We start from the raw sequence: 21,953 nt of genomic DNA, 5'->3' as shown, positions 1-21,953 counted from the left end.
AACTGCCACTATCGCAATTACTGCTGGTACCCCTATTGCACATACCACTGCAATGATTGTACTGTTTGCCATCTCTGCGATGATCTTTCCTCAGCTGTGTATACCTCAAATGTCCCGCTAATGAATATCGTGCCGATCAACGGGATGTTAATGTGCCCAACGCAATGTTGACAAGTAAAAGATGCGATCGAAAGAAAAAAAAAATAGATGTCGCTCAGTGAGTGATAATATAATAGATAGTGAGTGTGTGTATCCGACTGCTGAAGCAAGAAAAATGCCAACGATATAATAGCGAATGTAGTTAGTCAGCGTTTGTGCTTCCGATCCTGCTTAGCCAGAGACAACAACCCCGCCTGTGATGCAGATTATATTAGCGCTTGCTTAGCTCGCAAGAAATATGTTGAGCTTAAAAAAAAAGCAGAGAATGAAGATTTTCAGTTTAACCAAAAAGCAGCTCTGCTAAACGCTAAACAACAAAAAAAAATTTAAAAAAATGAGGAGATGATCTATTATATCAACGTGCGTTCCTCGAAATCTCTCAAAAAAGAAATAGGAGTATCCGAGCTGGGTCCGGTTTCAATCCAACGAATACGTTCTCGTTGTCCCTAATATCAGCAACAGTTAATGTAAATTGTGATATTGCAATGCTTTCATCTAGGGGTAAAAGAGTTAAGATGAAGATGGGAGCCAAATGAATTTGAAAAAAAAAAAAAAAATTGTATGTCCCGGAAAAACGAAAATGATTTTAAATTAGGAAGAAGAAAAATAACAAATAAAAATAAAAATAAGAAAAAAATTATGTGATTGTCTAGCATAAAACAAATTGTCGGAACAATAAATAGATCGATCCTCCTTACAAAGTCCTAAGATAAAAAAAAAATCAAAGAGGCTAGGCGATCGATAATATTCTCCAATTTTTTTTTGCGTTAAATCAATAGGATCACGAAAGTACCCAGCCCCTATAGTGAAAATGGAGAACGAGGCAAATTGAAAAAAAGACCAATCAAGTTTTAACAAGGTGGATCTAGGATCGCCCAAAAGCATCTGCTACACAAAAAGCTCCACCCATTTTATGCTTGCTTATTGCAGATACAACTATTTGACTCATGTGTGGTAGTGTCCTTATCAGGGTCTCAATTACAAAAGGAAGTCGAAATAGATGACGGGAAAAAAAAAATCCCACTGAGTAAAAAGGCAAAGTTAGGATGCATGTATGCCATTCCCGGTAGGTAGGTATTCCCAAAAATGAAAAAAAGTTATATTGAATAACCTACTCGGCGCTTATTGATATGGGCATTTAAGAGAGGGGGAAATTGCTTGGTATTCCCTTCTTATCTGCATAATTTCTCAAGTGCATAACATTCAGAAAATAAGGTTTTTCGCAAAAAGACAGAGTATTTTAATGATTTTAGGCGCCCTACAAAGTGACTGTGCGTGCGCACCTAATTTCAGTGCTAAATGTCTCACGACATGCTGATCTGATATTTCTTTTCCATCATTAAAATTAATGTATTTGGCCCCTGGACCCGGGATCATACAGAGATCACATAAGGTAAATAAATATAGACAGGTGGAAAAACATATAATGTGAAAATGCACGAATTCGTCGCTGCAATAAAGCAACATTGAATAAAATGAATAAAAAACAATCGCTTAAGAAACCCAAATGCCCATACGCGCCAAATATCGCTATTACTATATTTAAACTCCACTGGTAAACAAATACTTTTCTTGTTCTTTCTGATATTCTTTCGGATTTACGGTGATTTTTTGCTTAGTCTTACTTTCAGGTCAGGCGCCAATGGTGCTTCATTACGGCATGTAGAAATTATTGACTGCCGATGCGTTACATAATTATTTTCGGCTACACCTTCAAAAATTTGTATTTCAAGGTGAACATACTTCTGTATTAATGTATACCAACAAGCGAAATTTAGAGCTGGGCATCTTGGCTTGTTCTCCCCCTTATTGTATATCCGAAATTAAAGTTGTTCGATTGTATGAAAGCTCTTAACAAAGAAAATCAGGAACGCCGCCTTTGCAAGGGTACCGTAATAGTGCTAAATATAGAACATTACCATCTCCTGTCGTTCACTTCCTGACGATCATTATAGTGTGCATAATTCTATTCAAAGCACGTTCAACACTTTTTTTTTTTCGTGCTTTGTTCCGGAGGCCTAGAACTTTAGCACAATCCGATTTGTCCTCTTTTTAGAGTTATTTTTCTACTTGTTTCCTTCCCATCCAAACGGTTCTGCAGAACGAGATCGTCTCCTCAAATTATTATCAGTGCGTCGATTTATCCTCATGTTCGCCGATTGCTTCTGGTGGCTGCGTTCTTACATCGTTACACCAGTTACGCCTGCCAATTCTTTCGCTTCGTCCAGCCAGCTAGCCACCCCACCGAAAATTGCAGAAACATATTTTTCCATCATCATAATCATGTATTCATTCTCATTGAATGAAGACTGATTCTTGAATGTAAATCATTCCTTTTAGGTATTTGTCAGGCTGTATTTAGAGATTGCCGTATTCAGCCCTCTTCTCCTGCAAGTTGATATGAGGGAAGGTGGCCATAGTAAATAGAATCATCAAGAATCCTGTCTATATTATCTGTACCTTGATATTCTCTCTCTGTGTTACCTTTATCTGGTATTATTTCATCTTACTGCCCTACAGCGAGCGCGCTATCAATGGATTTACGTTTAATTCTCTTTTTTTTTTTACCTCTCCTCCCTACAGGAAATTTTCAGGAGACGTTTTTTTTTTCTCCACAGAGAAAATGCAAACACTACGTTAGTATTTTAAACCCAAAAAGATATAAAGTTGAGCCGATAAGTAAAACCTTGAATATTGAAAAGTCCCATCCGCTTTATCCGAACCTAGTTGCAGTTGTTTATAAAAGATAAAAAACAAGAAAAAGCTTTGAATACCCATAATCATACTTTTACGCTTCAGCACGGTTAATTTTGCTTGTTCTATATTGTTCTATATGCTGCTGTTTAGCGTACATTCGCGGTCGCACTTCGCGCATTCATCATTCCTACTAACCGGCAATGCTTGATTGTCTTTTAATATTCTTAGCTTTTTTTTTCTCCTCAATTTCTTTCCCTTACATCTCACATTTTCTCGTCTTACGTAGCAAGATAGAGGAAGTATGCTATTATTATTGTTGAACCAGGGTACCGCAAAGAATTTTACTTGAGTATTTTTTATTTTTTTTGAATATCATATTTCTATATTTTTTTGTTGTTGTTGTCCCTTAACTTCCTGTATCACACATATTCTTAGAATCAAAATTCCTCAACACCTTCTCATTGTGTTTACATAGAGTGCCTGAACTTCCAACATCAGCTTTCGCTTTATCCTCATTCACTCAGACACCACAAATTGATTTGGCTTCAGGTCGATCCTAAACCTTGGGCGATCTATTTTTCTCAAACTCAATCACTAAATTCGACAGACTACTCTACCCTTTCGTTCAAGACACTATTCCAATTAAAAAGCAGAAAAAGGTAAACCGATACACGTTACTACTGACAACAGGGAGTTCGTACCCGACTATGATGACTTATTCCACAATGTTCCCTCATTCATGCACAAATATAACTTCCAATGGCAACAAATCGTCCATACATTACAAAACGCCGTCCAGCATGGACAAGCAGTACCCAAAAGCTTCGGGAAGAAGGGTTTTCTCATTACAAGGCGACATGTCGACGGTGCCTATAGTATCGGAAGATATTCAGGATGCTGATCTGTCAGATGTGCCGATTGACAAGAATATCGCGTCTCCCCCACCTATCACGAGCATCCAGTTTTCGGCATCGCCATATAATTCACCCGTTCAAAAACGAAATTACCGCAAGGGGGTGGCAGGCAGCCAATCGAACAGAGTGTCTTTAGTTTCATCGTGTTCTTCCGATGGAAATACGCCGTATGGCAATGATAGCATAGCGAGTAGGCCAAGTGAGTTGTTGCTTAATGTGATGAATCTCAAAAACGTCAGCTGCACGACTTTCGGCAACTCCGATTCGTTTTTAAAGTCTCCCGATGAGGCATGTGAGGACGACACAATAGATAGTACAGAACCACATACGGAAACGGAAAGACGCACGGACGATGTTGAGAAAGAGAACAGTGTAGGCCGTAAAATACCAAATGCACAGAAAGCCGGCACAAACGGCTCAAATTCCACATCTAACACAAGCAGCACGCGGCCATTGTCATCGGAAAGTACAGATAGCTTTCCCGGTCAGGTTCTTGACACCAGTATGTCGTCGATGACGAGTAATTCGTCCTCAGATGCATCTTTGCAGATACCACCAAGTAGAGAAGATCGAAGATTCTCGCTTTCCGGTACATCGACCGGGTCGGCCGAGTCTTCTGCGTCGATCACCGACTCTGCACGCTCGCGATCCAACAAAGTGGCCTCTTTTTCTCCACTGATCGCACAGACTGAGTCACGAATCTCGATGTTGGCTCCACCTTCGTATCCTGCTGGTGGAAGGATGTCGAGCGTTCAATCTTTGCCAACTATATCGCAGACCAGCCAGGAGACTTTGCGGATGTCCAGTGCGTATAAAGTGCTTGCTGCCTCTGCAGCCCGGAAGAAAAAACAGAGAAAGTCTCTTTCGAAAGCGGAAAAGGAGAAGCTTTGGGACCAAGACACGGGTAATGACGTTTCCGCTGCAACTGCAATGTACAATGTGCCGATGGCTTCGAGTTCCACGGTCAAGCTTCTCAAAAGCACGAGTTCACGGCAGTCCAAAAAGATTCTTCGTGAGGCCTGGGCAGAAGCTGAAAACGGCATGGTGTTGAAGCCATCTCCGTTACCAGGCAATGTGTCCGTCTCGGCCAGTGCTTCACCTAGTGTTCCCTCTTCAAACAGGTTCTCCACCCAGTCAATGTGCACTCTTCCGAACGGGAGTGACAGCTGTGTGAACCGGCAACACAGATCCTCAGTTAGAAGCGATTATGGAGACATTCAGAGCCCAGAACTGTGCAAGGAGTCCTCGTTTACTACACTTTCTCCCACAGCTCAGCAGCTCAGCAACTTCTATGAATACTCGCTGAAGGTTAGTGCACATGAAGAGATGGACAGGAGAAGCAAGTTTGTGGATGAGAAGATGTGTGGGCAGCAAAAGGAGTTGGCGGACCAGAAATTGGTCGATTTACGCTTGATGTCTCCGGAAAAACTCAAGCTGCTGTCATCAACAAGGCCGATATGGCTCCCTCCAAAGGATAAGCAGGAGTCGTCCAGGCAGGAGAGAGAATTCAGGAGGTTGATCAAGCACCAGGGACGCAAGTTGAAGAGAGACAATTTCCTGAAGGATAAGAGAACCAGAGAGAGAATGATCGGCGATGCCCGGCTTCTCTATTTATCAAAGAAGGAGGAACTCTCGTCCAGAAACGTCGCCGAGATTAGAAAGTTGTTTTGGAACACTTCGATTAAATCAACCACCCGTATGACAATCTTTGGCCTGGTTCTTAGGCATGAACTTGGAATCAACAGCAATGAGGAGCTCAATAATATCCCGGCGGCTGACTCGCGAAATGCCCCGGTTTCGGCCGAGGTCGACTCCATTGTTGACTCCATGCTTCACACGTGTGATGATCCAAAGTTGATTACTGTGCTGACGAATTTGCTCAAGCGGGTGTCAATGATGAAGAGCTGGACTCTCAAGTCATCCAAAAGTATTACTTCACTGCTGAATGAAGGATTCACGTCAACTGAAATTATTAGAACGTTACACTATTTGAATGACCTCGTCATCACCGAGCAATTTGTCACAAAATTTAATGATAACATCCTGCGAAATCGGGTCATGGTTTCCGCGGGAAAGCACTTCAAGGATGACCTCAATGTGATAAATATGAAATCGTTAACTCAGATCATCAGTACTTTGAGCACCACGATCATCTTCAAGTTATTTAACTTGTTGCTTGTAACTGGGGACTACAAACTCTTGTATGCCTTGGTGTTGACCATTTTGCTCCATTATCACTTTGGCTGGAATAACGTTCAGCTTTTGCTCAACTGTAATTTCAAGGAAAATCCAATCAAGATTGAAGATGAGGAGCTTTTCTGGGATTCGTGTTTACCATTTTTATTCCGATTTCTAGTTTTAATATGTATTTAGACAAGTTATTGCTTTATATAAAGTTTTTTTTTCTATCTATTTTTTCGGTATGTTCTATCCGAGCAATGCTTTATAAATCTAGGTTTTGCATCTCAAAGGTATCTTCGTCTATATTAGTGGCTTAATTTGTAATGTGGGTAGGTTACTAAAAATACCGAAGTTTATTTAATTCTTGACTATTCCGAGAAATATAATTACCGAATATAAATTCAATTCATTTAGAAATAATCGGGCGATATTAGTATTTGGGAGAAAACAGTTTGTTTTAATTAACAAAATTAGATTCAATTTAAATGACATTACACGTTTGATAACGTTTCACAAATACTTTATCCTGAACATATCTGCTTTAGAAATGATCTGAATCCTCTTTCTGTGCCACCTCCTTTACTGTTGTATGGATTTTTTTTTTCGAGTTCCATTTGCGGAAGTATTTTTAAACTCAAGAGACTGAAAATTTTGGAAGTCGGTGCTGATTAAGAACATTAATAGAACCATTTAATTTTCTACAGTTTTATTTAGGTAAGGTCAAAAGTGGATGATTATCGAGGAATCATGCTTAGTACTGCTCCAAGAGGAAGTAGACTGGTATCTATCACAAATAATTTACTTAAACTAGCCATATCTGCTTCTTTGATCGATCATGGTTACACCGGCTACAGAATAACAGGAACAGTACAATTTCAGTGCAATTCAAGAAGATCTGTGGTTTTCGCACGTACACACAACAATAGAAAGAGATCCAACAAGGTTAATACAGTATTAAGACCAAGAAATGATAATTTCAAGGCTGTTGAGAAAGAGTTGGGCCTAAAGCTAGACAACTTGACTAAGCTCACACAACAAGTTCAAGGCATAATAAAAAAGCAAAAGGAGCAAGAGGCAACCGAGAAAGCCAAGAAAGTGTGGAATGTTAATGAGATAGACTATGACAATGGTGTGGAAGAGGATGCAGATGCTATATTCAAGGCTTTATCCAACAGTCGGACTTCTACTTCCTCATCTGGACCAAATCTACTAAGGGAAGCTTCAAGTGGGAATTTGCAGGTTGATGATCTCACAGATTGGGCAAATCCAGATACCACTATGTCAATATTTCCAAAAGTTCACTCGTATGTTGAGCTTCCAACGTCAATAGCAGACCAACTTGATGATGCTGCATTACAGAGTATTGCATCTAAAGAAACAGCTAACTGGATTCCAGTTATAGACAAATTGTATGAGGATCCGAGCTGTTTGCAAAATTCGTCATCATACGAGGCACATGTGCTACTTAGAAGCATTCCTAAAGTGCAGAGACCTGCTGTAATTAGTAAGTTTTATGAAATTGCTAAAGAATCAGGATTATTAGACAACAGCTATCTGTATAACGACATTTTATCTTGCTATAATAAAATGGACATCAAGCGGAGCAAGCCAATCATTGAGAAGTTATACAAGGAAATGACGGTGGAGAAAGGGCTAAAACCAGATATATTCACCATTGGTGTTATGGTCAACATGTATGGTAAGGATAGAAACGTGAATGGTGTGAGGGTGTTCCTCCGCAAGATAGAGGAGTTGGGAGAGCATCCCAACTCTGCGATATATACCTCGATACTACAAATGTACATTAGAATGAATGAATACGAGAGTGCGAAGGAGATTTTCGATACAATGAAGTTTTTATCTTTGGAAACTGCACCAACAAGCCGTACATTTTCCTCCATGATTTTACTTGATACACTACATGACAATGTCGAACATGGAATAGATTTATATGATGAAATGAAGACGAAGAATGTTAAAATTGAAGCTCAGGCTTTATTGGCATTAGTCAAAGGATGTTCCACAAGAAGAAACTTGATACACCAGGGCTGGTCTTTCATTCTTGAATATTATTCATTGGGCTACCCGGCTTCTTACAAACTTATGGAGATAATGCTTGCACTGTCTGCAAGAGACTCCGATCTCAACTTCGCCAGGGGGCTTTATCTCAATATATTTGAAACTAATACGAAGGCTAACCATGGTATTCTCACTCCTCCCAGAGCTGCGTCGCTCAAATACTTACTGAATGCATATTACTACTTTCAAGAAAGCATGGTTCCTAACAGTGTCACTGATACTAGAGTGCGTGCAATTAAGGCAAGTTCTCTGGAGCTTATGAATTTTAACTTTTCCGACAAAGCTCCACCGATGTTACCTGTAAGAGATCTATCTTTTGCCGATAATAAAGCGGCCATTTTTGAGGAAGCTCGGGCTTTATTTAATTACCATATGCTCATGTTTCCGGACATGGTTTCAGAGCAAATCATGGAAGCATACCTATTTGTCCTAGCCGTTCATTCGGATACAAAAACGTTTCTCGCAGCATGGAACAAGTACACCTACTTAGAGAATGGGGAGGATGGGGCAAGCAATGACGAAACAGTAACAATCGAAGAGCCTAAAGAGGAAGAAAAAGTAAAAGAGAATGAATTCACCAAAAAAGATGATGACAATGAAAAGTTACCGGTCGAAAAGGAACTCGATAAGCCGCCAAAACGATTTCCACGTAGTGACCGGCTTTACAACGCTTGTATGCATGCAGCCAGAAACTATAAAGATGTGAAATTTGCACAGAAAATTTGGATTGAAAGAGGTAAATACAGGAAAACGCCAGCATTTCAGAAGTTAGACGCATATACTCAAGACCAGCTTGATTTCAGGTTTGCAAGAGCAATGCTCAGTTGTCTAGTAGAAACTGGAAACGCGGTTGATGCTTATCAGTTGGTTCTCAGCTCACAGAATCGGTTTGTCTGGACGTACTATCACCTTAAAAGCCTTTTCAGCCTTTGTGAGAGGATGGGTTTCGTTACGTTTAAGACTGAACTAGAGAAGGTGGTGAATAGGGGTGCAAGGTTTATCCGTAGAAGTCAGCGATAGGTATTGGAGGAGGAATGGAGTCAACGCAATCTTGTTAAATAACAAATAGACATCTTATACATATACATAATGATAATCTGTGAAATCGTAAAAAGCACCACAATTTAAGAAAGTAACCCGAAAAATGTCGAAAGCAAACAGACAAGCGGCCTTACTCAGTCCTCTTATCCTGATACAAAACATCGAGGAATGCTCCAATAATGTCATCTGCAACAGAATTCACAGTCAAACTGTTGGCCACACCATAAAGCTGAGCCGTGTCAGACTCTATCTTTTCGTTTCTATCGGCAAGTTCGGAAGCACACTCCTTGAGATCTGTGATTAACTTGTCTATAACAGGCACGGATAAACGAGTCACACATAGATGAACCGATGGTGGTTTCTGTAGAGCACTTAAATGCCATCCACGCTTTGATAAAATGTCGTTTAAGGTATGAACGTTGATCTGGTCAGACTTGAAGGCAACCACAGAGAGTTTCGGATCACCAACAACATCAAGCTCTGGAATATCGTTTTTGATGGCATCCCGCAGCTTTCTGCTAGCCTCGATGATCTCCGCGCAACTCTTTTTGTATCCATCATCACCAATTGACAACATTGTAGCCCAAGTACCAGCAGTAATAGCACCAGGTCTGGATCCAGCCAAAGTTGGGGACCCATAAAGACCGCCAACCCACTCCGATGTGATGAAGTATTGATATTTTCTGTATGAAGGGTCCCTGTACATGATGACAGACGAGCCCTTTGGAGTAAAGCCATACTTGTGGGTATCGCAACTGATGGATGTGACACCAGGAAGAGCAAAATCAAAAGGTGCCAAGGCCTCTTTGAACACCTTGGAGTAATAGGCAATGACAAAGGAGCCCAAGCAGCAATCAACATGCAAAGGAAGGTTGTGGCTAATGGCGATGTCAGAGAGTGCCTGAATATTGTCAACAGTACCATATGGGAAGTTTGGAGCAGAACCCATGAGAAGACAAGTGTTACAATTAATCAATCGTTTAACCTGGCCGATATCCACAGTAAAGTCATCCGTAAGATCCACCAAGCGAAGCTTCATTTTGAAATACTTGGCAGCTTTGAAAACAGCAGCATGAATACTGACTGGAGCGATAATCTCGGGCTCACTAACACCACGCTCAGCAGCTGCTTTTTCACGTGCCGCAAGACATGCAAGAAGTAAAGATTCAGTTCCACCGGAAGTTGTTGTTCCGCATCCGCTATCAGGGGCATGAAATAGCTTTAAGACCATAGAAACAACCTCAGCTTCCATCTGACGAACGCTCGGGAAAGCATCTGGATGCAATTGGTTAGCAAATGAGAATTCACAATAGGTATCGGCCTGCAATTTTGCAATTGCCTCATTTCCATAATACACGGCACCTGAATATTGGCCACCCTGCCAGGTTGCAGCCTCCTCACCTGCCAAAATATCCAATTTCGACTTCAATTGACGAGCACTAAGTCCTTTAGCAGGTATCTCGCTAAAGTCAACACCTTCCGGTTTATTGACGAATTGTGTCTCAATTGTGACCCGAGTCTCATCAATTTGAGCCTGGACCTTTCTGTGAACAAGTGGAAGCTTAAGCAAAAAACGTGTGACACTCCTCACCACATATTTGTATGCAGTAACTAATGGCTTAATAGGGCCGTATCCGTAGAAAACAACGATCAATTCATGAACCACTTCATAAAGCAAGTATAAGCAAATCCAATCCTCAATCTGATCAAACTTTGATCTCGTATGTGCGTACTGCTCTGCGTTTTTGCGCAAAAACGTTAAAACATTGATTGTGTATAGAATTGCCCACTTCTTACATGTATCGGCAAGAGCGGCTAAATCACACATATTGGGTAGTTGAAATGACGCTATGCGATTGAAGTGCTGTAATAAACAAACCTGATGAGCTAAAAAGCACTGAGGTACGAAGCAACACTGAAATTGTATAAAGAAAAGAAGTCGAGGCAAAAGAAACACACAATTGACCGATTCTTCAAATTATGTGTGTTACTTTCCTAAGGACTTGAGGTAAGAGAGAGCGCATAATAAAGAAGCGAAAAAAAAATAAAAAAATAAAAAAAAGAACGATGCCATCGCATCTATCAAACGCAGAAAAAATAACGTTAAACTTGCTGTCGTTAGCAGCCAAACGTGACAGCCAAGAATATGTACGGATGTCTGGGCGGCATTATTGTTTCAAAGAAAGAGTAAGCAATTTGTGGGTGATTTGATTCTCTTTGTGCCACAACCACTAAATACAGGAGTAGTCTACAAATAGTGAACTATGCAGAAATAAATTGCCAAGTAAATAAAATTTAAACTGTCTATATTTGGGGCGCTGCATTGTGTATGAACAATTAGACAAGGACTCTCCCGGAAAAATGATTATTCATACATCCTTATACCATTTTATTAATACATATCTAATTTGATACAACTGCTCAAACCTGTGATCTTACAACATTCGTTTTTATGTTGATTTGAATTTTTATGAAGTGCTTTTGTGTATTCCTGTTCGTATGAAACACACTTTCGTTCTTTACTAAAAATACCAGGACAATAAAAATGGCACTACACGGAGCACCGAGAAAAATGAACCCTTACTAGACAACGAACTCCAATTCATAAAATATTGTCTTATATTAAATCTCCTTTTTGTGTAATCTCGAAAAATTTTTAAAACGATATCGTTTCCATCTGAACCAACGCCAAACTACAAGAAAGTATCAAAACTCACATATTCAACGGTTTTCGCAAACCTCCGGACTTTTAATTGTATCTTAGCACCGCCTTATTTATTTTTGTTGGGCTGTGCTGGACAAAAGCGATTCATAAAACAAAAAAAATCCTGAGCATATGGTTTCTATAAACAGAGCCGATGATCTACATTTTACGATAAGCATGTATATATTTGTGAGTATATATGAGAATATATTTCATATGCCAAGGAATATTTCTCATAAGAATGCCTCTAATAAACAAAGAAATGATACTCGCGCCTACAATTCTGAAGAATGCAGATTCGGGACATAATATTATTTACAGACAAGTGTATACCAAAGTACATGATGTGAAAATGTCTAATTACAGCAGGGCCAACCCACCATACTATTTTCAAAACATTAATAATCTTCCAATAACAATGGACAGATATCATAACGGTTATACGGTGGCAGAATGCAAACAAAAGACGGTACGACCAATACAAACTAAAATCGGCATTATCGAACTATTTACAAATAGCAGGACACGGAGGGCAACGGTATCACTAATTTCAGGCATAGTACTTCTAAATTGTGCAATTTGCTACCAACTGCTGCAATCTAGGCAACTCACTACAGACTCAGAGCGCAAATTACAACATACAATTATGGAGAATCAAGTATCCAAGTCGGTCATGGCTGTACATATAGGAATGCTTCGCAAGCAACTTTTGGACCACAACCTGATTCCCGTTTCATCTTCCAAAGCATTACTTCTTTCAACACGTGTTTTAGATTTAAATCAAAATGATGGTGGAAATGTGTGTCTAGACACACGCTCGATCTCGCATTCTATACTTGCCCAGCTAATACCACCTCATTCCGATTATGATCCCAGTCGCGTTTTCAAGTTTTAGTTTAATTAGCATTATTGAACTGGTGCCGTATTAAATCCTAATTACGTCTTATCGGCATGCAGGTGGTAAGCTGTTCTTTTTTAGGCCAAAACTTCTAACTGGTAAATACCAAAATCCATATTCTCGCTCGAGATGAATCTGTTTCAACTTTTAAACAGAGATACTGTATTTATACTTAGATACCATTTCAAAATGTAAATCGACAATCAGTAATACGTATGAACGCATACTCGAAATCATTTATGCTGCAATCGAAAGCAATATCCCAGGCGGAGTTAAAAGCAGTGCTGCGGCTAAAAATGGGGAAAAAACGAACATACGTAAATACAACGCATATTTTTGTATATTTAGGCCTCCAGATTCGAGTGCAAAAATTTTTTTATGTTCACAAAGAGGATTTTCCACACACCGCGGCTACGAAATCGGATCGGAAAGTCCATCATACCTACTTGATTTGGAATCGAATATATAAAATATAAAATGATATCTATTTATCTTGGTTGCAATATTTGTATATGCTTTTACTGCTGATTAAATAAGCCTTTTTTTTTCAGAAGACACCAAGCAAAAAGTAGCAGAAAGCCACTCTTTATTGAATAAAAAATTTGTATACAACTTTTTTTTTCACTTGCATTTGAGTTATCCTTATCAGCGAATCAGTTCATTGCAAGATGAATGAAGCGCTGAGGCATATCAATTAAGAAAATATTCGGGCTTCATTATTAATTGTTCGAATCAATAGATCGATACTTTTTCTTACTTCCTTTTTCATCTAGAGATTTTATTTTTTTATTTTAATTTTTTTTTTAGTTTTTCTTTCCCCTTCAAAACTTTGTTCTATTTTCCTCCTCCTCCTTCGTTTTCCGTTGCCCATGCATGCGTTTATCTTTTTGACTATCTTTTTGACATGTCTTCGATTGCTCATTTAAAGACAAATAAATACATCTTAGGGTTGACTTTACTTAATTAGCAAGCACATTAGTGGGGTACACTTTCTTTTCCCGTGTTCGATATCTACAGATTTCACAATTTAAATAGTGCATAAACTTGGTGAGAGCATTGTCGGATCCATTTCATCTTTCAATGGCAATCTCAAGCAAGGTGAAAGTGGTAAGACCCACAAGGAAAAGCAAAACAGTAAGAAGCAAATTGGTAAAAAAAACAGTAGCAAAGGAAAAGTCAGCGAGGGGTTCATCGAAAAAAAGCAAGAAGATAGAGATTGAAAATGAAAAAGCTGCATCGGCAGTTATCAGGATAACTCGGTCAATTTCAGCATGTAAGCGTTGTCGGCAGAAGAAGATCAAATGTTCGCACGATTTTCCAAGATGTAAAGGCTGCATTAGGGCAAATGTTGACTGTGTGTCCATTGACCCGGCCACCGGGCGTGAGGTTCCCAGATCATACATTGTTTACCTTGAATCCGAGGTTGAAAGACTGAAGAAGGAACTTGGGGAGACCGATTTTCGAAGGCCCACAAATCCAAATATCACTAAATACGACCTGGTGGGGGTAAATGGAAAAAATATGGAAGGATCGGGAGCCAGAGATGAGAAGGAAGATGAAGATGATGGTGCAAAGGTGATGGATCAGGTGGAGATTTCTACTGCCGACTCCGGATCAACGGCACCTTCATCTTTTTTTGGTGCGTCTTCAGGCATCACGTTTGCCAAATTGATGTTTACTGCCCTGAACTTCAAGACAACAAACGAGACGACGGATGTTGAAGATAGGAAGTGCAGTAACTCGAATGCTGATGCTAAGATAGAGAATAAGGAGAACGAGCATAAGCTGGATTCAACTAAGATATCCACTGGCTTGGGCCAAGAACTAGTGCAAAGCTCGATAGTGGATACGTCGATGATGAAAGGCTTTGCTCAGAACTCGAAAGCAGCGCTTTTACCACCGAAACAGCAGGCTGTCACATTGCTATCGCTATATTTTTCGCAATCCAACGCTCAGCTTCCAATTTTTCACCGTGAAATGTTCTTGGAGCGGTATTTTCAGCCGTTATACGGTGATATTCCGGACAACCTGTCGCTAGCATCGTCATATACATCGATAAATAAGGATATGCTGATTCATATAGACGACAAAGACACTTGGTACCATCAGTATACAGAGAAGTTGGACCAGGCCATAGAGCAGAAGAAGAACTTTGATCCGTTGCGGTTCTCAGCCACGGTGGAAGTTCCGCAGAGATTCCACAAACCACTATATTTCATGAATATAGTGTTTGCAGTTGCAACTTCCGTCCTCCACCAGCAGTATCCAGAGCAGATTTCTGGTGAGTTCAAGAATTCGGCTTTGAGATATATTGATGAGGTGTACTCGTCGGTCGATCGACTCGAGGCACTCCAGGCGATCATGTGTCTAACATTATACTCATTAATGAGACCATGTGTTCCTGGCTGCTGGTATTTGCTTGGGTCCACACTTCGTCTCGCAATTGATTTGGGTCTGCACTGGGAGATGAACTCCAGAAAATTCGACCCTTTTACTCTGGATATGAGGAGAAGATTGTTCTGGAGTTGCTACTCTTTGGATCGCCAGATCTGTGTCTATCTGGGGAGGCCCTTCGGAATACCGGAGGAAAGCTATAGGGTGCCGTTTCCAAGCGAGTTGGATGATTCGTTAATAGTCCCAGTTCCAGAAAGCTCTTCTTGCGATTATTCGGTTCAGAAAAGCGGCGGTCCGTCGTATAAAAGAGTGGCAATTGCGATGTTCGTGATGCGGCAGATCCAAACTGAGATCCAGTCGGTTATGTACGACCAGAAAGAGCTACCGCGAAGATTTTCGACTTTAGAAGAGTGGTACCGGGACGTCTCGAGAAGATTAACTGTCTGGATACAGAATGTTCCGAGAAACACACAGGAGATGAACTGCAACTTCAACTGTGAGTTCTTCAACTTAAACTACAACCATGCCAGAATTATGCTCAACGGCTTATCTCCAAAGCATTACTCGCTTAGCACGGAGAACTATCTCACTCTCATGGAGGCATCCATGGAAACTATAATCTCGTATCACGAGCTTTACATTTACAAGCTCTTGAACTACACCTGGGTTGCTACACATAACTTGTTTATGGCAGGCACATCTTTTCTATACACACTATTCAACTGCGACGAGGCCCGAAAAAGCGTACCTCTATCAAAGGTGCAGAAAGTCACTTACTACTGCAACATGATCCTCAACAGCCTAAAACCCAAATGTGATGCGGCCTCCCACTGCAAAAATGCATTTGAGATCTTGACTGCTGCCGTCATCAAGTTGAAATACACAAACAACATTGTGCACTCGGTCAATTTATCGAAGATCCCATCTGGCCAGCAGATTGAGGAAATGCAGCCCGGAAAATATCTTCCGGATGGCATCAAGAACTTCGTAGCAAGCCTACCTTCGTCCATTCGGGAAGCAGACGAAGATTCCAGGCGGAAAAGTCAGCAGAATGCTCCAGTATTGAATACTCGGGTCACCGACCAAAAATGGAATCGCGAACTTCAATCCTATGCTGATATTGAGTCTCAAAGCTCACCAGATGGCGGTGCATTGCCCCTTGATTCATCTGTGTTCAGGTGGTCAACAAACGAAGATGATCTCAACAAATTCTTCGACCAGCTGCAAGATATCAGTTCACCCTCTTCCTCGGGCCATTCATTAAATAATGATGAGTACCAGTTGCCAGTTCTGTCTTATAATGATGAATCTCCGGCACCTGGACAGGGAATCGATGCTGGAATCAGTCGAAGTACCAGTATAGTTTCGCTCAGTAACTTGTCTGCTGCCCCAAGAACAGATGCTGATAAAATGGCACAGGCAAATGTTGAAGAAGCCGGAAAGTCAGGGCATCCGCACCTCATTAGAGACGGAAGAAAGGTGTTTCGGATGATTCATGAAGTGCCAAATGAAAGCATATGGGACCAGTTCTTCACCACCCCATATCCTGGGCCCAAGGTGAAAAACGAGCAAGTTCGGTAGAACATGCTTGCCGCCATAAAACTTTAGTTTAACGCCTCATATACTTTTTGCATCCTATTCGAAAAATCACCTATAATGTATTCAAAGATCCTCTAGTTCTTTCAATGTATCCATGTTCTGTAAAACGAGTTCTGGCTGCTTCAGTTCGTAAATATCGTTAGCAATGAGCAGCTTATCACTTTCCCTATAAACGGCATCAATATTCACAACTGTGCCGGGAAGAAAATTGACACAGTCGCACTCAATCTCCTGTAAGGCGTAATTAATATCAACCGTCCACTCCTTGGTATCGGTACTGTTCGGCTTATCTGAAATTTCTCTAATCATAAGTAATCCTGAAGATGGATCATAACTGCAGACTTGAGCGATAAGTCTGAAAACATAATTTTTTTTTGCCAATATCAGTGCCGGAAGCTTTGAGAAGCTTACGATCAGCTTTCCCATCTACGTTGCCCCGATTATGCCAATTTCGAATTATCACAGCATCTATACAGAAGTGATGGATGCTGTTCTGGTTGAAAAGAAGGAAAAATCAAGAGATATGAACGTGCATAAACGCGATACGCGAGATTTTTTTTTTTTTTTTCTTTTTTTTTATCGCATTACTCCACTATTTTTCATTTTTCATTCTTCTCATTTTCACTAACTATAAGCTCCAGGATCCTAGCCTTAGCAGTTGGTCTCCGTCACTTTGATACTCATTTGAACAATGCTTAGGTTTGTTAGAGGGTATGCCACAAAGTTCCGGCCCGGCGATCTGGTGATAATCCGGCCTCTACGAAAAGGTGTTACGCCAAAAAAATGGCTTTCTAATGCTTTGGAGCCTGGAAAGAAACTAAACATAGATACAGGTTCTTTTCCTCACGAGGAAATCATTGGCACGTATCCACGCTCCAGAATATATGAAACGAGAGGGAAAAAGTTATTCAAGTACATTGTGAGTGCACCAACTACCGAAGAGTATATAAATATGACTGGAAGAGATGCCCAGCCCATATATCCGTATGATGCCTCTTCAATGGTTGCTTTAGCAGATATTCACATGGATTTCCCGGAAGTAGATGCTGCCGGCAACTTAGTGAATCCTCCTTTTCAATATTTTGAGGCCGGAACCGGCCATGGCTCGCTCACTTTGCAAATTTGTAAGGCTATACACTCTGCAAATGCATATGCCAAGTTTAGCGGTGATCCGGCGAAGAGGGGGGCTATTTTGCATTCTCTTGATTGCAACGAACGTCATTCGAAGACAGGTCAGAGAACTATTGCTCATTTCCACAATGGAATGTATAAGAGCGATGTTGAGTTCCATATTGCCGAATCTCCATCTGAGTGGCTAGAAAATGAAGCTTCCGAGTGGAGAGCACTATGGCCTCGTGAAAATGAGGAGTCTGGCCTTGAGGAAAAGCAGGCATTTCTCTCGGGGGCATTTCTTGATATGGGAGGATTTGAAAAGCATTTAGAGACCGTATCAAAGAATTTGCTTCTAGATGCTCCATTGCTAATATTTTGTCCATCTCTTACTCAGGTGATGGATGCGCTCAAACTTATTGATGCAAACCCTGGCATTAGACTTCAATTTGTTCGTACAATTCAATTGCCCCCGGGTGTTGGTGGTGGTTTGAAGGAATGGGATACCAGGAAGACTTTTATTAAGGCCACTGGAGAAGAGGGATGGGTTTGCAGGCCTAAAGTTGGCATTAGGGTTTGTGGCGGTGGCTTTATCCTAATTTTCAAAAAGCCTACTTTGAATATCGACATCCAGAAAGAGCTTCAGGAGATCAAGGATTATATTCCTGAGCCAAAAGAGGAGTATGCTCCGGGTGTTTCTTCCGAGGATATGTCTAAAAATTCATCTCAAGCTGTTTCTAAAGATGCCTCTGTAGAATTATCAACTGATTCCACTTCTGGCACTCCTAAGGATGAGCATTCGGTCCAGGCAGCCAATGCAAATGCCGATAAACCAGAAAAGACGAAAGATGACGTTTCCGAGCATCACACTTCACATAGTAATGCAGACGGCAGCAGCTAACTAGATTACTACATTTGTATATCCATAATATAGATCATGTACATAAATGCCAAGCATTCTCTACAATATACCTAGCAACACTCACAAAACTAACTGGAAACAACCCTATTTTTATTTCGTCTATTAAGTATGTATACATATGTTCGGGAATTAATGACTGTACTGGTGATAACAAAGCTCAAGCAACACTCGCTTAGAACTTGACCCTGGTCTTTCTCTTGTTCTTTAACAAGATCTTGGCAGCCAATTTCTCTTCTTCCTGCTCCTCGTCTGTAGTCTCCATCTCGCTTTCGTCGTTCTCCTCTGCACTTTCCATTTCTTGGTCCTCCTTTGCCTGTTCCTTTAGCTGCTTGTCCTTTAGTTCCACATCTCTCATTCTCAATAATTCTGGGTTCTCCTCCACCAACTTCTTGTCCAACGCAAACTGTCTCTCTCTGTTACCCTTCATTCTGTTCTTGTAGAAGGCTCTTTCTCTTCTGCGTCTGATTTGCTCTATTCTTTGCATTGCATTCAGCGTCGTCTTCACGAGATTTCTGTTGTACCTCACTGGCACATTTCTTCTCTTTGCAAATGTTAATGTACTATCCACAGCAAGTTCCTTTCCTGCAGATTTTCTAAATGCCTTAGTCCATTTCAACTTTCTTGGGTTTCTTCTCTGCTTGAATGCCTTGTGACACTTAGATCTGCAGAATCTAAACACCTTACCATCATTTCTGACAAACGTTATTCCATGGCCTGGATATATAGGCGAGGAGCAAAAATGGCATGAATGAATTCTCATTTTTTAATGGATCTAATGCAAACAACTGGTGCAATCTTTGATAGAGCACCTTTGACTGTATTCTTTTGAATGTGTTATTTCTTTTATCTGATCGCAATAAGGTAGATAGATGTACTGAATTAAAATAAAATAAAATAAAATTTTTCAGCTGATATTGTTATCAAGGCCGTGCAAAAAAAAAAAAAAAAAGTTCTTCCCATAGCATCCAATGTGTAGTAGTATGCGATCCACTGCATTTTATGAGAAAATAAACGTTCCTGCATTTTTTTTTTTTTTTTTTTGACCGTATTTACCTTTACCTTCGGTCAAAAAAAGCGAATAAACGAACGCATATATCTTTGGAGAATATTAGTTTACCGGGTACTACCAACATTTTTTTAGGATAGCATAAACAATTTAAGGGCATTGATGGGCGAAACAGATACAGCTGCAGCAAAGCCTGGAATACCGGCTGCAAGAGCCGATCAAAAAAGTGCAAGTCCTAAATCAAGCATTGAACAGCTCTCAGTACAACTTTTGGAACAGACTGAAAAAAATTCGACATTGGAAAATGAGATGTTGAAATTGAAGAGATATAATGAAGAGCTTCTGCGGCGGATTCATGATAGTCGAAAGCAGCAGGAGGACAGTGACCGGGAAGTTCAAAAATTGAGTACTGAGGTGGAAGAATTGAGTGCGACACTTTTTGATCAGGCAAATAATAAGGTGAAGGAAGCAAATGTCCAGGCAAATGACTTCAAGGTGAGAAATGGGAAGTTAATAGAGAGTCTCAAGCAGAAAGATATGGTGATTGATGTGCTCAAGAAGGAGCTAACGCAACTTAAGGATATGTTGACTCATTTGTCAAGCAATCAGCCAAATGGAAATGGAGATGCCTCAAGTTCGTTAAGTGAAGCCGATAAGTCATCGGGAAATTCTGTGGAGGATAATAATTTGGGAGATGCTTCATTTACAGCAGCTTCTTTGCAGAAGTTCAATGGTCAATTGATATATTCTCCTTTGTACAATCAGTTGCGTTTTGATTTGCAGTCTTTCAACCAATTTCGAAGAGCCCTTGCCTCTACCACAAAACCTTTCAGCATAAGAGATTCCAGTTTTTTCCGTACCATTCTTGCCGAGGACGTGGAGCCAGTTCTCAGATTGGATTTGTCACCGGCTGTGAAATTCTATAGAAGAAGGTCCTTTATTATAAGTCTTATGGACAGTAAAGTGACGATTGAGCCTTTAAGTGCTTACACTGAGGTGTGGAAGTCAAACAATCTTTCCCAGGCTGCACTCCCTGCAGAAAAATCGGCTTTTTCTTCGAATAAAGGTTTAGAGCAAGGTGTAAAACCCGATCCAAAGCTTTTCAGATATGATACAGATAGGCCTGTTGCAGTTGAGGAGAAGTGCTCTCTGTGTGGGGAGAAGCGGAAAGAGATGAATTTTGCACGCTTGTATAGGCTTAAGATTAAGGATTATGCGTATACTATTTGCATTTCGTGTGCTAATAAGCTAAGATGTACGGTGGAACTTCTAGGGTACTTGAAAAGCCTTAAGCAGAGTGTTTCGATGGATGAGGTTGCATCCTTGTGGTGTAAATTGACTGAGTTACGTGCCAAATTGTACTTCACGAAGTTCGGATTGTGGTGTGAGGCTGATAAGTTTGGACTTGTTTACGGATGGAAGAATCAGTGGTGGAATCAGGAAGAAAGCCAACAGTTCTCTGGTAATATGTCAGAGATTCCGGCTTCAAGTGCTGCTTCAATTTCCGGAAATGACACTACTAATGAAAGTGTGAATGAGGAAAAGTACGAAAAGAACGAAAAGAATGAAGATAACGAAAAGGATGGAAAGAACGAAAAGTATGAGAATAACGAAAAGAGTGGAAAGAGTGAAAAGAACAAAATCAGTGGGCAGCAGCTCGAAAATGAGGCCGAGAAAGATCTTCTATCAGAGGAAGCTGACACGACTATAAATGAATCTAAGCAGAATCCTGTACTTGAAGCAAAAGCAAATGAAATAGCTGAATCAAGCATATATGAATCCAAAACGGACAAGGGTAGTAAAGAGAATTTGCATAATAACGGGGAGATGGTAGAAGATAGCACGAATGTCAAAGAGAATGTTGTTGTTGAAGATAAGGCAAAGGCTGAAGAAAAATCGGAAAATGAGAACATCTCAAATGTCCAACCGGCAAGTACGAATGAATCGGATAGAAAATTATCTTCCGAATCAGAGGATGCATTTAATGATGCTGTTGAGTAGATTTGTACAGGTACTTGTAATTTAATTTTTGATGAAATGTTAATGTTGACTGTTTTATGTATCGCTTGAGAAAGTGTCTCGGTAATTAACTGGAGTGTCTAACTGGAGAGTAAAGCCGCGAATTTTTTTTTTTTTTTAGCTGTTTCAATTTTCGGGTATTCATCCATCAAGACCGATTTAGTCCGTGATAAGCAATTAAGTAATTCTTTCATCCCAAGTTTCAATTGCCTCCGACTACAAGTGCGGCA

At 40.4% G+C, this 21,953-nt stretch overlaps 7 protein-coding genes across 7 annotated transcripts; 4 read left to right on the top strand and 3 right to left on the bottom strand.

Annotated features, from left to right (window-relative positions):
* Positions 1-3,581: 3,581 nt before the first annotated feature.
* BRETT_000489 (uncharacterized protein) lies at positions 3,582-9,050 on the top strand (the record flags this gene model as incomplete). The annotated part of the gene is made up of 2 exons (XM_041279054.1): positions 3,582-6,097; positions 6,671-9,050. The coding sequence occupies 2 exons, from the start codon at positions 3,582-3,584 to the stop codon at positions 9,048-9,050; spliced, it is 4,896 nt and encodes a 1,631-aa protein (XP_041137268.1).
* A 151-nt stretch (positions 9,051-9,201) lies between these two features.
* Positions 9,202-10,899, bottom strand: BRETT_000488 (uncharacterized protein; the record flags this gene model as incomplete). The annotated part of the gene is made up of 1 exon (XM_041279053.1): positions 9,202-10,899. One exon carries the CDS (start codon positions 10,897-10,899, stop codon positions 9,202-9,204), a length of 1,698 nt encoding a protein of 565 aa, XP_041137267.1.
* A 1,228-nt stretch (positions 10,900-12,127) lies between these two features.
* Positions 12,128-16,648, top strand: BRETT_000487 (uncharacterized protein; the record flags this gene model as incomplete). Its single annotated transcript, XM_041279052.1, has 3 exons — positions 12,128-12,650; positions 13,709-13,822; positions 13,854-16,648. The coding sequence occupies 3 exons, from the start codon at positions 12,128-12,130 to the stop codon at positions 16,646-16,648; spliced, it is 3,432 nt and encodes a 1,143-aa protein (XP_041137266.1).
* Positions 16,649-16,729: 81 nt separating this feature from the next.
* Positions 16,730-17,092, bottom strand: BRETT_000486 (uncharacterized protein; the record flags this gene model as incomplete). Its single annotated transcript, XM_041279051.1, has 1 exon — positions 16,730-17,092. The coding sequence occupies one exon, from the start codon at positions 17,090-17,092 to the stop codon at positions 16,730-16,732; it is 363 nt and encodes a 120-aa protein (XP_041137265.1).
* Positions 17,093-17,357: 265 nt separating this feature from the next.
* BRETT_000485 (uncharacterized protein) lies at positions 17,358-18,677 on the top strand (the record flags this gene model as incomplete). Its single annotated transcript, XM_041279050.1, has 1 exon — positions 17,358-18,677. The coding sequence occupies one exon, from the start codon at positions 17,358-17,360 to the stop codon at positions 18,675-18,677; it is 1,320 nt and encodes a 439-aa protein (XP_041137264.1).
* A 193-nt stretch (positions 18,678-18,870) lies between these two features.
* Positions 18,871-19,458, bottom strand: RLP24 (ATPase-activating ribosome biosynthesis protein; the record flags this gene model as incomplete). Its single annotated transcript, XM_041279049.1, has 1 exon — positions 18,871-19,458. One exon carries the CDS (start codon positions 19,456-19,458, stop codon positions 18,871-18,873), a length of 588 nt encoding a protein of 195 aa, XP_041137263.1.
* Positions 19,459-19,866: 408 nt separating this feature from the next.
* On the top strand, positions 19,867-21,705 carry BRETT_000483 (uncharacterized protein; the record flags this gene model as incomplete). The annotated part of the gene is made up of 1 exon (XM_041279048.1): positions 19,867-21,705. The coding sequence occupies one exon, from the start codon at positions 19,867-19,869 to the stop codon at positions 21,703-21,705; it is 1,839 nt and encodes a 612-aa protein (XP_041137262.1).
* Positions 21,706-21,953: the final 248 nt, after the last annotated feature.

This window comes from Brettanomyces bruxellensis, chromosome 8, assembly GCF_011074885.1.
Source record: "Brettanomyces bruxellensis chromosome 8, complete sequence".
Lineage (NCBI taxonomy): Eukaryota > Fungi > Ascomycota > Pichiomycetes > Pichiales > Pichiaceae > Brettanomyces > Brettanomyces bruxellensis.
This window is presented reverse-complemented; position numbering and strand designations above follow the sequence as displayed.